Source organism: Delphinus delphis, chromosome 11 (assembly GCF_949987515.2).
Source record: "Delphinus delphis chromosome 11, mDelDel1.2, whole genome shotgun sequence".
Lineage (NCBI taxonomy): Eukaryota > Metazoa > Chordata > Mammalia > Artiodactyla > Delphinidae > Delphinus > Delphinus delphis.
The window spans coordinates 9,841,339-9,856,701 of record NC_082693.1 but is presented as its reverse complement, the minus strand read 5'-3'; the positions used below and the strand labels follow the sequence as shown (position 1 = coordinate 9,856,701).

Here is a 15,363-nt window from a genome sequence, read left to right as displayed (position 1 = left end):
AATTCCCTTGTGTAATCTCCATTATAGGAGTTAGGGAAGTTAGAAGAGGCCTCACAGAAGAGCTGGGAATATTCCCCCTCAAGAGTTAGGGTGTGATTGTCTACTCAGAGAGTCAAAGAAAAAAATTCTTTGCTGGAAAATATCAAGGTAACTTCTTGCCATGTTGCAACAGACAAAATGTCTGCAGCACTGGTTAAAGAGTTGAACTCAAGGAAAGATCCTTGAGTCTCTGAGCAGGAGAGGAGTTTAAATGACTCACAAAGTGTCATTATTGAGGTGGCGATGGCATGGGTCCATAGGTGAGGTCAATACCCATCCAAGTCATGTCACTCACTATACAGATGTCAAATACAAATAAATTCCTGCTTGGTAAGGCGAGTCTTTATTCACAAAGACTTTTGCAGTAAGGAGAATGACCACAAGGTATGCAGGTATCTCAGAATCAAACCCAAAAGGACTTTACTCTTATATGTAGAAATGAATAGTGCCAGCAGGATATTTGTGGGAAAGTGGGACAAGTGGGTAGAGGTTAGCAGATGACATGACCAGGGCAGTTTTAACAGGAGGTTTTTGTGTGTATGGTCAGCTGGTACTTCAGATGAGTCCTTGAGAGAGGATGTTCTGGATTGGCTTGCTTAAGGTTAGGGCTAGCCGGAGTTCAGGGCAGAGAAGCCTGACTAATCTGGTCAGGCCAAGTCAGTGTGTAAGTTGGGCATTTGTGTGCATTTGGCCAGTACTTAATGTAAAATCCTTTAGGGTTTATGACAAGTATGCTTTTAGATCAGGTTCTAAAAAATTCCTTTTAAATATTAGTAAATGTTTTCTATGTGACCGTCTACAGTGAACTGTTAGGGATTTCCCCGAAATTATTTGAAAGGTATGGCTCCTGTTCCCAAGTGGCAGAGGTCCTAGTTGAAGAAGGAAATATACCTAAAAAAATGCTAATACCAAATAGGTGGTGAAGACTGTAAGGGTGCAAAGAAGAAAAGCTGAGGCAGTTGGAAAGATTCTTGGAATAGATAAGGTTTGAATCTGGCCTTGAAGGATTTGCTTGCTGGATAAGGTTAGAGAAATATGGAGCGTGCAGGAAAATGAATACACTGTGGTGGTGGAGTATGATGTGCTCACAGTTGATGTGTTAAAAACTAGTTTGTATGATGCAGAGACTATAAAAGGTAAGTTAGAGTCATAGGTAGAAAGCACCTGGTGGAGGCCTGAGGTATTGAGGCTTTTTAATTTTAGGCACAGGAAATCAGAAACCTTTTTGAGTTGGATAAAGTAGAAGTATTAGAAGTAGAAAAGGGAAGGGAGAGTGTTGAGATCATTTACTATTGAGGTAGTTTAGACCTGAGGTTATGAAGGTCTAGAGTAGGATAGTGGTTCTAAAAAATGGAAAAGAAGAGGCAGATTTAAGGACATGCTAAAGGAGAATCAACAAGACAGTGAGTGATTGGCAGACGGCGGGAAAAAGGTGGGTGTCAAGGATGGCTCCATGGCACACCAGTAGGATTAGGAAAATTGTGGTACCATTGACTCTTGAGAGTTTTCTTTGGGGGAAAGGTGATGAATTTAATTTTATGGCGGGAAGAGACGGCCAACTTAGATAATTTTCTCATCTACACTCTGTGTTGTTCCCTAAGCAAGAGAGTGTAGAAGAGAAGATTATCCAAGTTCACCTGGTTAACCAGCAACTCTATTCAGGTAATTTTCAAGTCATCATCTCCAGCCTAAGCTTCAGTTCTACACATATAACTTCTTGTTGGCCATCTCACTATCCTGTTTCTTGAATCTCCAATGGCTCCTGCCAGGTCTCTGCTCTCAAAAAGCTTTGTTTTAATAAAGCTAACCTTGCTGCCACCAAGAGAATAATTATATTAATCACAAAACCTTACAGTATTGGTATGCACTTCATATAACCACCCATTAGTTATTAACTCCTTTAGTCTAACTTCCCACCTATCACACAACTGAAACTGCTTTCTCCAAGTCTTTATAACCAAATCCAACTGGCCTTTTCTCAGTCCTTATTCTTCTCTGCAGCATTCAAAAATGTTGACCATATCCCCACCTATGTAGAATGTTCTGCATACTATACTATTATTCCTCTGATCATGCTTCATCTGCCTTTTAGTTTCAGATCTTCCCTCCCACTTAGCAAACATAGGTATAGACTAAGAAAGGAGGCAGGGCAACTTGTCATTTGAGACTGAGGACAAAATAGAGGAGGATGGGTGGGATATAAAGAGATTTTTGAGAAGTTTAAATTAAGATGTTGGGGATGTATGACATTTACCTTGCTTCCTGCTTCACTGAGATTACTTTGTGAGATGATCTGGGATGAAGGATTCAAAGCATGGAATTTGTCTTCAGGAAAGCAGAAAAAGTTCAGAAAGGCACTAGGGAAAGATTGGTAGGAAGTTAATAAAGGAAAATAAGGATTTCTAAGCACCTGTGAAGGTTCACTAAAGAGATATGATGGTGGTTATTTGGGTTATCTGGGTATTAGGAAGTCTGAAGGTAAGTGCTTTGGAGTGGAAGATACTGAGTGCATGGCACATACGCTACAACTAGGGGCAAGTGTGTGTGGATCCAGTGTATTTCTTTAGTAGATTAAAACAGTATTACAAATCAAATTATACCTTTCAGATGTCCCATTTAATATATTGCTAAGTAGATATTGGTGACAATATTGTAGAAAGTATTGAAGTATCAGAAGGGTAGTTGGACAGGATGAAATCTGGGATTTCTTTTCTTTTTTTTTTTTTTTGTGGTTCGTGGGCCTCTCACTGCTGTGGCCTCTCCCATTGCGGAGCACAGGCTCCTGACGCGCAGGCTCAGCGGCCATGGCTCATGGGCCCAGCAGCTCCACGGCATGTGGGATCTTCCCGGACCGGGGCACGAACCCGTGTCCCCTGCATCGGCAGGCGGACTCTCAACCACTGCGCCACCAGGGAAGCCCTGGGATTTCTTTTTAATAGTGTGTATAGGTTTATGTATAGTCCTTTAGAAATCCTCAATTATAACCACTACTGCTAACTTAAATTAACTTGTTCACACCCCCCCCCTTTTTTTTGTACTCTTAAGGCTTGTGAGGCCTTAAATGACCAGAAAAGTTCTTTGGATTTTGTAGACCACATATTTAGTAGAAATGTTAATGTTTGACTTGAAAGCCATAAAAGACATTTAGCTGGTACTTAATGCCATATACAGATGTGGTGTAGTTTTCCAGGAAAGTGCCATAAAGAAGGGTGCCCAATAAGTATCAGATTATCATCACTCTTGGATTTTAAATTGTAAATGCTCTGGGCTATTTCTTAGCCTTGTGCAGCACTTAACATTGTACCCTTAACTAATATTGACCTTCTGATTTTTATAATTGGCGCATACTATGAGGGGCTCAGTATAAGATAGTGCAGTGAACACTATGGGGACTGATAAATCAGCGTGATGTATGAAGGCCTGAAACGAGCTAAAAGTGAATCTGTGAGGGAAATTTGCCAATAGCAGCTGTAGGTACGCAGAATAAGCAGAAAGGGCTCTTAGTCACTTTTTAAAAAAGCTGTCTGCCCATCTGTTTTTGACTAAGAAAGTTGGACTTAAGCTTAGTTAGAAGAGTTCATGTTGTGCTTACTGATGAAAATAGTGGACTTCATAACTCCATTTGGCAGACACAACCCATAAACTGGCTTAAACATCACTTTTTTCTTTACTGTTTTTGAGCACCTTAATTTTTTTTTAATTACTTTCTTAAAGAGGGAGTGGTTAGTTTTCAGGGGCACTTGGTCTTGGCTTTGGATGACTGTCTTAGACCTTTAGTAAGTAATTGTGAGAGAAGATCATGTAGATTATTGCATTGTAACTCTGGTCTTATTTTTGCTGCCTCGTCTGTGTTCTTCATCTCAGCCTCTAGATCTGTGCTATCCATACGACCACTTGTCTACTTAAATTTAAATGAATTAAGATTAAATAAAATTAAAAATTTATTTTCTTAGTCATACTAGCCATCTTTTAAGTGCTCCATAGCCCCATGTGGCCAGTGGCTGTTGTACTGCACAGTGGAGAGAACACTTCTATCATCATAGAAATTTCTGTTGGATAGTGGTGCTCTAGATCTTTAATTACTGTTGATACCAGGAAAGTAGATGTGAGAAGCTTGCAATAAATGCTTTAAAAAAAACCAAAACGCATATTTTGGGTAAAAAAAAAAAAAGCATTTATACTACTTCAGTCCTAACAGCTTCAGCTTTCTCAGAGTTAAATATCTCTTTCGGATAGGTTTTATATTTAGTTTTGGTATTAGGTCTTATTCAAAGATCATTCTAATAATGATATAAAACAGAATAAAAATAGTTGTATTAAGAACTATATCTGCCAGACTGTTTTATTAAGGTATAATTGATAATTCAAGAAATTACACATATGTAAAGTTTAAAATTTAATAAGTTTTGACATATCTATGCACTTCTGGAACCATCATCACAGTCAGTATGATATAGCCATCACCTACAAAAGTTTCCTCATGCCCCTTTATCATCCCTCCTTCTCTTCTTTTCCACCCTCTCTCCCCACCTCCAGACAACCACCGATCTGCTTTTTGTTACAATAGGTTAATCTGAATTTTCTAAAATTTTATATAAATGGAGTATGCAATATATACAGTCTTTTTCTGACTTATTTTATTCTACATAATTATTTTGAGATTCACCCAAATTACATAAACAAATAGTTCATTACTTTTTTTTTTTGGCATGCCGTGTGGCACGTTTCCTGACTGGGGATTGAATCCGTGCCCCCTATAGTGGAAGCGCGGAGTCTTAACCACTGCACTGCCAGGGAATTCCCAATAGTTCATTACTTTTTTTTTTTTTCTTTAATTTGGCTGCGTTGGGTCTTCGTTGCTGCGTGCGGGCTTTCTCTAGTTGCGGCGAGCAGGGGCTACTCTTCGTTGTGGTGCGCAGGCTTCTCATTGCGGTGGCTTCTCTTGTTGTGGAGCACAAGCTCTAGGCGCGTGGGCTTCAGTAGTTGTGGCATGCGGGCTCAGTAGGTGTGGCTTGTGGGCTCTAGAGCACAGGCTCAGTGGTTGTGGTGCACAGGCTTAGTTGCTCCGCGGCATGTGGGATTTCCCCGGATCAGGGCTCAAAGCTGTGTCCCCTGCATTGGCAGGCAGATTCTTAACCACTGCACCACCAGGGAAGTCCCCATTACTTTTTTCTAAAAATTATTTTTTTATACAGATTTTTATTAGTTACGCATTTTACACACATCAGTGTATACATGTCAATCCCAGTCTCCCAATTAATCATACCACCACCACCACCTCCTGCCGCTTTCCCCCTTTAGTGTCCATACGTTTGTTCTCTACATCTGTGTTTCAGTTTCTGTCCTGCAAACCGGTTCATCTGTACCATTTATCTAGGATCCACATATATGCGTTAATATATGATATTTGTTTTTCTCTTTCTGACTTACTTCACTCTGTATGACAGTCTCTAGATCCATCCACATCTCTACAAATGGTCCGATTTCGTTCCTTTTTATGGCTGAGTAATATTCCATTGTATATATGTACCACATCTTCTTTCTCCATTCGTCTGTCAGTGGGCATTTAGGTTGTTTCCAGGATATGACTATTGTAAATAGTGCTGCAGTGAACATTGGGGAGCATGTGTCTTTTTGAATTATGGTTTTCTCTGGATATATGCCCAGTAGCGGGATTGCTGGGTCATATGGTAATTCTATTTTTAGTTTTTTAAGGAACCTCCATACTGTTCTCCAAAGTGGCTGTATCAATACACATTCCCACCAACAGTGCAAGAGGGTTCCCTTTTCTCCACACCCTCTCCAGCATTTGTTGTTTGTAGATTTTCCGATGATGGCCATTCTAACTGGTGTGAGGTGATACCTCATTGTAGTTTTGATTTGCATTTCTCTAATAATTAGTGATGTTGAGCATCTTTTCATGTGCCTCTTGGCCATCTGTATGTCTTCTTTGGAGAAATGTCTATTTAGGTCTTCTGCCCATTTTTGGATTGGGTTGTTTGTTTCCTAATATTGAGCTGCATGAGCTGTTTATATATTTTGGAGATTAATCCTTTGTCCGCTGATTCGTTTGCAAATGTTTTCTCTCATTCTGAGGGGTTTTTTTTTTTGTCTTGTTTATGGTTTCCTTTGCTGTGCAAAAGCTTTTAAGTTTCATTAGGTCCCATTTGTTTATTTTTGTTTTTATTTCCATTACTCTAGGAGGTGGATCAAAAAAGATCTTGCTGTGACTTATGTCAAAGAGTGTTCTTCCTGTGTTTTCCTCTAAGAGTTTTATAGTGTCTGGACTTACATTTAGGTCTCTAATCCATTTTGCGTTTATTTTTGTGTATGGTGTAAGGGAGCATCCTAATTTCATTCTTTTACATGTAGCTGTCCAGTTTTCCCAGCACCACTTATTGAAGAGGCTGTCTTTGCTCCATTGTATATGCTTGCCTCCTTTGTCATAAATTAGTTGACCATAGGTGCGTGGGTTTATCTCTGGGCTTTCTATCTTGTTCCATTGATCTATGTTTCAGTTTTTGTGCCAGTACCATATTGTCTTGATTACTGTAGCTTTGTAGTATAGTCCAAAGTCAGGGAGTCTGATTCCTCCAGTTCTGTTTTTTTCCCTCAAGACCACTTTGGCTATTCTGCTTTTGTGTCTCCATACAAATTTTAAGATTTTTTTTTCTAGTTCCATAAAAAATGCCATTGGTAATTTGATAGGGATTGCATTGAATCTGTAGATTGCTTTGGGTAGTATAGTCATTTTCACAATATTGATTCTTCCAATCCAAGAACATGGTATATCTCTCCATCTGTTGGTATCAACTTTAATTTCTTTCATCAGTGTCTTATAGTTTTCTGCATACAGGTCTTTTGTCTCCCTAGGTAGGTTTATTCCTAGGTATTTTATTCTTTTTGTTGCAGTGGTAAATGGGAGTGTTTCCTAAATTTCTCTTTCAGATTTTTCATCATTAGTGTATAGGAATGCAGGAGATTTCTGTGCGTTAATTTTGTATCCTGCAACTTTACCAAATTGATTGGTTAGCTCTAGTAGTTTTCTGGTGGCATCTTTAGGATTCTCTGTGTATAGTATCATGTCATCTGCAAACAGTGACAGTTTTACTTCTTCTTTTCCAATTTGTATTCCTTTTATTTCTTTTTCTTCTCTGATTGTCATGGCTAGGACTTCCAAAACTATGTTGAATAATAGTGGTGAGAGTGGCTATCCTTGTCTTGTTCCTGATCTTAGAGGAAACGCTTTAAGTTTTTCACTATTGAGAATGATGTTTGCTGTAGGTTTGTCGTATATGGCCTTTATTATGTTGAGGTAGGTTCCCTCTATGCCCACTTTCTGGAGAGTTTTTATCATAAATGGGTGTTGAATTTTGTCAAAAGCTTTTTCTGCATCTATTGAGATGAGCATATGATTTTTATTCGTCAGTTTGTTAATATGGTGTATCACATTGATTGATTTGCGTATATTGAAGAATCCTTGCATCCCTGGGATAAATCCCACTTGATCATGGTGTATGATCCTTTTAATGTGTTGTTGGATTCTGTTTGCTAGTATTTTGTTGAGGACTTTTGCATCTATATTCATCAGTGATATTGGTCTGTAATTTTCTTTTTTTGTAGTATCTTTGTCTGGTTTTGGTATCAGGGTGATGGTGGCCTCATAGAATGAGTTCGGGAGTGTTCCTTTCTCTGCAGTTTTTTGGAAGAGTTTGAGAAGGATGGGTGTTAGCTCTTCTCTAAATGTTTGATAGAATTCACCTGTGAAACCATCTGGTCCTGGACCTTTGTTTGTTGGAAGATTTTTAATCACAGTTTCAATTTCATTACGTGTGTTGGTCTGTTCATGTTTTCTATTTCTTCCTGGTTCAGTCTTGGTCCCCATTACTTTTTATTGTATGGATATATCACTGTTTGTTCATCCATTAGTCTGTTGATGACATTTGGGTTGGTTCCAGTTTGGGTTATTACAAAAAAGCTGCTGTGAGCATCGTGCACAGGTCTTTGTATTGACATATACTTTTATTTCTCTGAAGTAAATATCTAGTCTTTTAAGAAACTGCCAAACTGCTTTCCAAAGATGCTGCACCATTTCACAGGCCCCCAGGAGAGTATGAGTGGTCCACTGGCTCCATATCCTTGCCAGTTCTTGGAATGACCAGGCTTTTAAAAATTTTATCTGACAGATATTTTAACAAGAAAAGACTGTCCTGGTACAATTAATTTCCCCTCTTGCAACTCTTTTGTATTTAAAATGGTGCAAAAATAATGCTTTGTGAAAAGATTTTGCCAGTTTTCTATACATTGATTTACTCTTTATTTTTGATAGTATTTGCTCACTAACACTGATTTGAAACTCAATTTATAGGAACCAAGACATTTCCTTTGTTTTGACTTACATATTTTTCTTTTTTTGTTCTAGCGGCCCCTTTGTTGCTTTATGCAAACAGACGGGACTTGCGATTGGTTGATGCTGCAAATGGCAAAGAGAATGCTACGATTGTAGTTGGAGGCTTGGAGGATGCAGCTGCGGTGGACTTTGTGTTTGGTCATGGCTTGATATACTGGAGTGATGTCAGCGAAGAAGCCATTAAACGAACAGAGTTCAACAAAACTGAGAGTGTACAGAATGTTGTTGTTTCTGGATTATTGTCCCCTGATGGGCTGGCATGTGATTGGCTTGGAGAAAAATTGTACTGGACAGATTCTGAAACTAATCGTATTGAAGTTTCTAATTTAGATGGATCTTTACGAAAAGTTTTATTTTGGCAAGAGTTGGATCAACCTAGAGCTATTGCCTTAGATCCTTCAAGTGGGTAAGTTTTGCATCATGTACAAAGGTTATTGTATCTCCTTCTCCTGGCTGTTTTCTCTCCATTAGCATAGACACCCCTTACCTCCAAGAGAAAAGAAACATCAGACCCCAGTTTTAGATTCTTTGGGCTTCTTTGTCAAGTAGATTTGAATGTGGGAAGTTAGGTCATGTTCTGAAAGTAAGGTGTGTCTGTAAATAGTTTTGCGTTTCTAGTATCACTTATGGGATAGCCATGTTTATAGTTCTTGGTTTTTCTTCTGCATTTATTTTTTATAATTATGGGAGGATAATCAGAAGGCGGAGAAGAAGGAATGATAAATGAGTAGTATTTGATAGCTCAAGATTATATAAAAAATCTTCTGAGTCTTGTACCTTTTATTATATACACAATTGTTTGGTAATGCCTAGTGTTTTTTATGTTAAACTGATTTTTTTAATATGTCAGTGTTGAATGAAAAATAAAAATTAGGTTATTAAATAACTCACTTTTAGTTAGCTAGACATGTATTTGCCATAAGAGTTTATTTTCTTCCTAAATATTTGTGTTTTTATTATATATATATATTTAGTGCAGATATTCTCTACAGAACCACTGATTTTTCAGAAAGCTGTCTCTAATTTGGGCAACACAATGTATAGGGATACCATGGTATCCTATTACTTTTTTTTTTTTTTGGCTGTACCGGGTGCGGCATGTGGAACTTCCCCAACCAGGGATCAAACCCGCGCCCCCTGCAGTGCAAGCGCGGAGTCTTAACCACTGGACCACCAGGGAAGTGCACAAGTTTATTTTCTAATAGAAGAGAAACTTAAAGCTATGGGCAGATCTTACTATAAAATGTGAACTGTATCCTCAGGTGCTTCTCTGTTACTGTGTTTCAGTCCTGCCATATACAATTCCTTGCTATTTATCTGTTGAATACAGTGTCATGCCAGAGTCTGTCATGGCTAGGTATAGATAACTAAACATGAACCTGAAATGAGTTACTAATAATTGTTTAAAATCTAAAGATAAATAACCTGTGAATAACTCTTTTAGTACTTCATTTTCTTTGACTTTCAAGTATATTGGAATGCTTTAAAACTCATTTATAGAAGGCAGTGGATTAATATTATGTAATAAATTAAAATATGGGAAAAATGAAAGGTTTATATATGCTCCTTTCTCTTGATATCAGACCCTTTTTGGTGACAAAAGTTAAAGAAGATACAATGTTATAGGAAAATGAAAAGCCTTTTCTGACTATAAAAGATAACATGGGCAATGGTGAGTGAAATTTTAGGGTGAGAGGTTCTAGAAAACACATATTATGTATACTTTATATAATATGTAAAAAATGTCTTTTTAGAGGGGCATTAAGAGGTATCTGCTAAAGTCAGATGGTCTTTTAATAGAGCATCAGAAAATATTGTACTGACTCTAGTGGTAGGAAAAAGGTTTGTGTGTCCCAAGGAGGTCACAGATGTTGAATGTGCGGTAAACTGTATTGATTGAAGAATTTGCTTCTTGAGAACTTGCAAGGTATTTTTGAGAAATGGAATCTGTTTTGCCAGCCAAGTTCGTTAAGTCTCAGGGAGTGTTGAAATGTTTCTGAGGTTACTGCTTCACAGAACACACAGGGTTTTGGTGCTTTCAGTGGTTATTAGGGAGTAATGCGTTGATGAAAAGTTCTTTTTTTTTTTTTTCCATTTTTGACAGATTCAATCTTATAACTCTAAGGGTGATGATGGAAATTTCCCCAGATATCTGTTAAATGGTTAGTATGTTCAGAGCTCTGCTTTTTGTGTTCTGGGGGAGAGGGGGAATATCTTTAAGGATTTACTATTTTATTTAAGGAGAGAAAACTTAGGAGCGAGAACTTTTCCTTTTTCAAAGCATGTTTATTTGCGTTATGTAGTATGTATGTGGAGAGGGAAAGAGTGTTAAAGGAATTACAAGGGCCACAGAACTCTTAAGGAGGATGGGTGGATAAAATAGCTAGATTATCACAATTCTGGAGTAGCATCTTATTTCTATAAGGGATAATGATTACGTGATTGTACATAGTCAAGGGAGATGAATTTATAGGCAACTATTGACTATTCAGGAGCTGATAATTTAATAAGTAAATGAATCATTCTCATTTTGTCCCCTAAAACTGAGTTTTACTTCTGGGTGGCAGGTCTGATAAGTGTCTTAGGAAGTAAGTTTGCCATGTGATTAAGAAGTATTTACATTAGCGTTTCCGTGGCTTGAATATTTACTAATATTTAAAGTTTGAATTTGCCAAAGACTCAGCTGGTAAAGGATACTGGAAGAATCAATAATAATGTGCTTTGAAGGTAGAAAGTACTGTTATTTAAGCTTCTAAGGGATGTTCAGTGAAGAATATGTATATTTTTCCTGAGGCCTAAATGGGGGTGTGGTCAAACACTCAAAGAAATGTCTTCTATTATTTTTGATGTCTGTAGTTAGTGTTGAGTGTGTTTGTGTGTGTAAATTCACTTTCCCCCCCTTTAACAGTTCTTTTAAAATTTCTTTTACTTTTTTGAAAGTTATTTTGTGGCAGATGGCTAATTTTTAAATTGTGCAACTGGAAGCAAACAGAATGCAGACAAATGGCATCATTTGGTAATTAGCATGATGAAGCGTATTTAAAATTATATTTTAAACTCATGCATTTAAAAATATATTTTATCAAACAGTTTTTCGGTATTGACCTTAGGTTTTATGTTAATGCTTTTAGTTTTAATGGAGTAGTAATTTTGGATTGAGTATATCACTTATCAAACAGAAGAGATGATTTTCAGATTTATTTTTTAGGGGAAAAATGAAGTTTGCTTTCCAGAGAAAGTACATGAAAACAGAGCTGAGGAAAAAGGTGGCTTTATCAGAGTTCCGGGATCCTGGGTTATGAGGTTCAGAAGAGCTGACTGAGCTCTCTCACAGCAGCTTATGTAAAAGGAAAGCTATTGAATGACTGGTATTGTTTGAACCCTGGGAACTGGTGCAGAAATCTGTGTGCTTTTGGATGTATGGAGTTCTTTGTGCAGTCAGTCCATTTAGCCTAGACTGAAGGAAGATTTTTATTTCCCTCCCTAAATTTGGCCTCTGTTAGTCTGAGATTTTTTTTCTCTTGAGTGACTGGCAGTGTAGAATTCTGAATAAGGAGCAGGAAAACATGTGTATGGAAATTGTTCCAGAAATGAACAACCATAGTTATAGAAAATAGTATCCTTCCTTTATAGTGAGAGGTGGTTCCTATGTGGCTGCTCCTAATGGGGGAGCTCCTTAATCTGATCCACAGTGACTGTACTAATCTTAGTGATGCTGAGGACCTGCTGTTTCAGGTACAAATAAAGCAGTTCTAAGGGTTTTTTGGTTGTTAAGGATCTGTTCCTATTCCACATCATTTTGGATATTTTAAAAAGTTAAATTTTAGTGATTCAGTCTGAAGTGAATTCATACTGAATAGCTTTGAGTGATACGTATTTTAAAAAGTACATTTTTATCATTGTTAAGAATAATATTAACAACACTAAAAGTTCTGCTTTAAAAATGCTTGCCGAACTAGTTCAGTGGAAAAAGAATGATTTATAATTTCCTTATCAGTTATGTACGTATAAGTGTCATGACTTGAGTATGTTTAAAAGTATTTAATATACTGGTATATCCCAGGTGACTAAAATAGTTCCTGCCACATAGTAAGTATTCAGTAAATATTTTTGAGTGGCTGGACTTTATATTTTCTTTTATAATTCTATTAATTATCCTTGTTAGGGACATTTGTTTTCTAAGCAAATGTAAATTTTAGTATGGTCCTGTGAATTCTAAATCACTATGGCTTTGATTGCAGTTGTTAACTTAAAACATAATTAAGATTTTTAGTCTTTTCATTTGAAGTTTTCAAGATCATATTTTATAAAAATACACTCACTGGAGCATGTTTCATGTCACATCTTGCTCTGTTATTTACCAAGCAAGTTACTTCATTTTCTTGGACCTCAATTTCCTCATCTGTAGAATGATGAGTTCCTTTCAATTTTGACATTATTTAAGTTTTAAAAGTCAGACATTTAAAGAAAGTACTCTAATTTTTAATTTATTTTTATTTTTGGCTGTGTTGCTGTGCGCAGGCTTTCTTCTAGTTGCGGCGAGTGGGGACTACTCTTCGCTCTGGTGCGCAGCCTTCTCATTGCGGTGGCTTTTCTTGTTGCGGAGCACGGGCTCTAGGCGCGCGGGCTTCAGTAGTTGTGGCACGCAGACTCAGTAGTTGTGGCGCAGTGGCTTAGTTGCTCCGTGGCATGTGGGACCTTCCCAGACCAGGGTTCAAACCTGTGTCCCCTGCATTGGCAGGCAGATTCTGAACCACTGTGCCACCAGGGAAGCCCTAAGAAAGTACTCTAATTTTAAAAATCGTATTTTACAATTACATATTCAAGTCTAATTTAGGTATGTTACACTTAGAATTGTGTTTCTGCCGAACAGATTCTTCTTAAAATTTTGTTTCTACTGCCCTTATTGCATATGTCATCACACTTTTTTAGGGTTGTTTCACCTCTAGTTTAAACCTCTTTTCTAGTTCCACTTGATGTAAACTGAAAAATATTTGAAAATGTTGAAGGATTCTTTTTGTGTGAAGAATGGAAAATGTGGCCCATTACTTTTAGGCAGACTATATGTATTCAGATATGTTTGGAGATAGGTGTTTTTGAGATTACCTAAAAAGTGAGAGAGTGTGTAAGAAAAGCCACTAATCCAGGAAATCTGGTTAATAGGTTTAGCTTTACTAGCCTCTGGGATAGGAATCAAGGCCCTTGGAAATGAAAACTTTTTTTTTTTTTAAGAATAAATAAATGTGATGAATTGGGTGATTGGGATTGACATGTATACACTGATGTGTATAAAACTGATGACCAATAAGATAAAATAAAAATAAAAAAATAAAATTCAACAATTAAAAAAAAGAATAAATAAATGTGTGTATATTTATATGTATTCTTAAATGTTAGTGTTGGTCTTTCCTCTTACAAACATCTTAACCCTCATCCAATTTTTAATTCTTTATATCTAGTGATATACATCACATCTCAAATTGAGTTTTGATTATGTGGTCTGATATTTTTATGTTCTGTATCTCCAAGGCCCACTTTTATTGCAGGAATGTTGAAAGGGAGTATTTGCAGTATGACCTAGCCCAGTCTCTTAATAGCTTTCTTTGCTAAAAGCTATCCTTGCTTGCAGCATTGACCTTTTAATTTATCCTTAACAAGGAGAACAATGAAATTTTATGTGAGTAAAGAATAGGATACCTTTAACTGAGTTCTCTGCATTTTGGAGATCTTACATACCCTTGCTGTATTCCAGTATGATTGGCTCTTTAGAAATTATAGCAAATTAGTTTGATTGCTCCTGGTATTTCTGTCATTGAACCTTTAAGATTTTGGAAGGAGGAGTCTGTGATAGCTAATTTGTGAAGTAGGAATAAAATGATTGTCTTGAGTATTTTATTTTTTTGCAGCATTTGATATTGATACCATATTCCTTTTAGAAATTTTCTCTTAAGGCTTCCTCATTTTTATACTGTTGGTTTTCCTACCACTTGGACCACCCTTTTCCTTTCTTTATTAACTCTTTAAGCTTAAAATGCATCATTTTCTATATTCTTTTCCTAAGATCATATCCATTTCCATAGTTTTTGCACAGAAGCAGATAGCCAGTTATCCATGAAGCTCCATATCCTGAAGCACTGGTTCTGAGTATGAAATATCTTTCTCTGAACTCTCAGTAACTTACATTTTTAAAAGTGTCCTGGTCAATTAGGGAAGCCTGTTTCCTGCCCATTAAATCCTGGGACTGGTAGGGAATTTTAAGGAACTTCTAGCTAAATGCCTTCACTTTTTGGCTGAAGAAACTTAGGCCTTTGGCTACAATAAGAGAAAGTCAGATTCTTGTTTGAGATTTTCCAGTTCCACGTTCAGTGCTTTTTTCATCACGAAAGGTATCTTGCTGAAGCCATGTTTTTTTGCACATTTAATTACTTTAAAAATGCAACATGGTAGCTTTATTTAAAGGAGGATTTTTATAAATTCTCTGTTTTTAGATTTACTCACTGTACTAATTTCTTATTTTACTATATTTTTTTGCATCCCACTTAATCCATTTGTGTTCAGCTTCCTTCTGCTTGCAGTATGTTCTTTAATATTCCTTTCAGCAGAGGTCTGTTGATGGTAAACTCTTGATCTTTGTCGAAAATGTATTTATTTTGTCCTCATTCTTGGAATGATAATTATTTGATATAGAATTCTTTGTGATAGTTACTTGCACTCAGTACTTCGAGGGTATTATGACTTTAATTGTTGCTGTGAGAAGTCTGCTGTTTCTAATAATTGCTGCTTGGCAAGTAATTTATTATTTTTTTTCTGGTTGCTTAAAAGCAGCCCTTAAACATCCCTTAATTAAAAAAATATTATATTTATTTGCCTTATTTATTTATTTTTTTTGGCTGTGTCGGGTCTTAGCTGTGGCG

The 15,363-nt window shown here is 36.8% G+C and overlaps 1 protein-coding gene across 5 annotated transcripts in view; it reads left to right on the top strand.

The window, feature by feature from the left end:
• LRP6 (LDL receptor related protein 6) overlaps positions 1–15,363 on the top strand; it is a 178,427-nt gene that overhangs the window by 13,172 nt on the left and 149,892 nt on the right. For 3 of the 5 annotated variants that reach the window (XM_069541178.1, XM_069541177.1, XM_060024305.2), the window contains one exon: positions 8,462–8,855. The exons of the other annotated variants lie outside the window; for them this stretch is intronic. In XM_069541178.1, the coding sequence (XP_069397279.1) occupies positions 8,462–8,855 (394 nt within the window). The remainder of the gene's footprint in view (positions 1–8,461; positions 8,856–15,363) is intronic. 5 annotated transcript variants of the gene reach the window in all.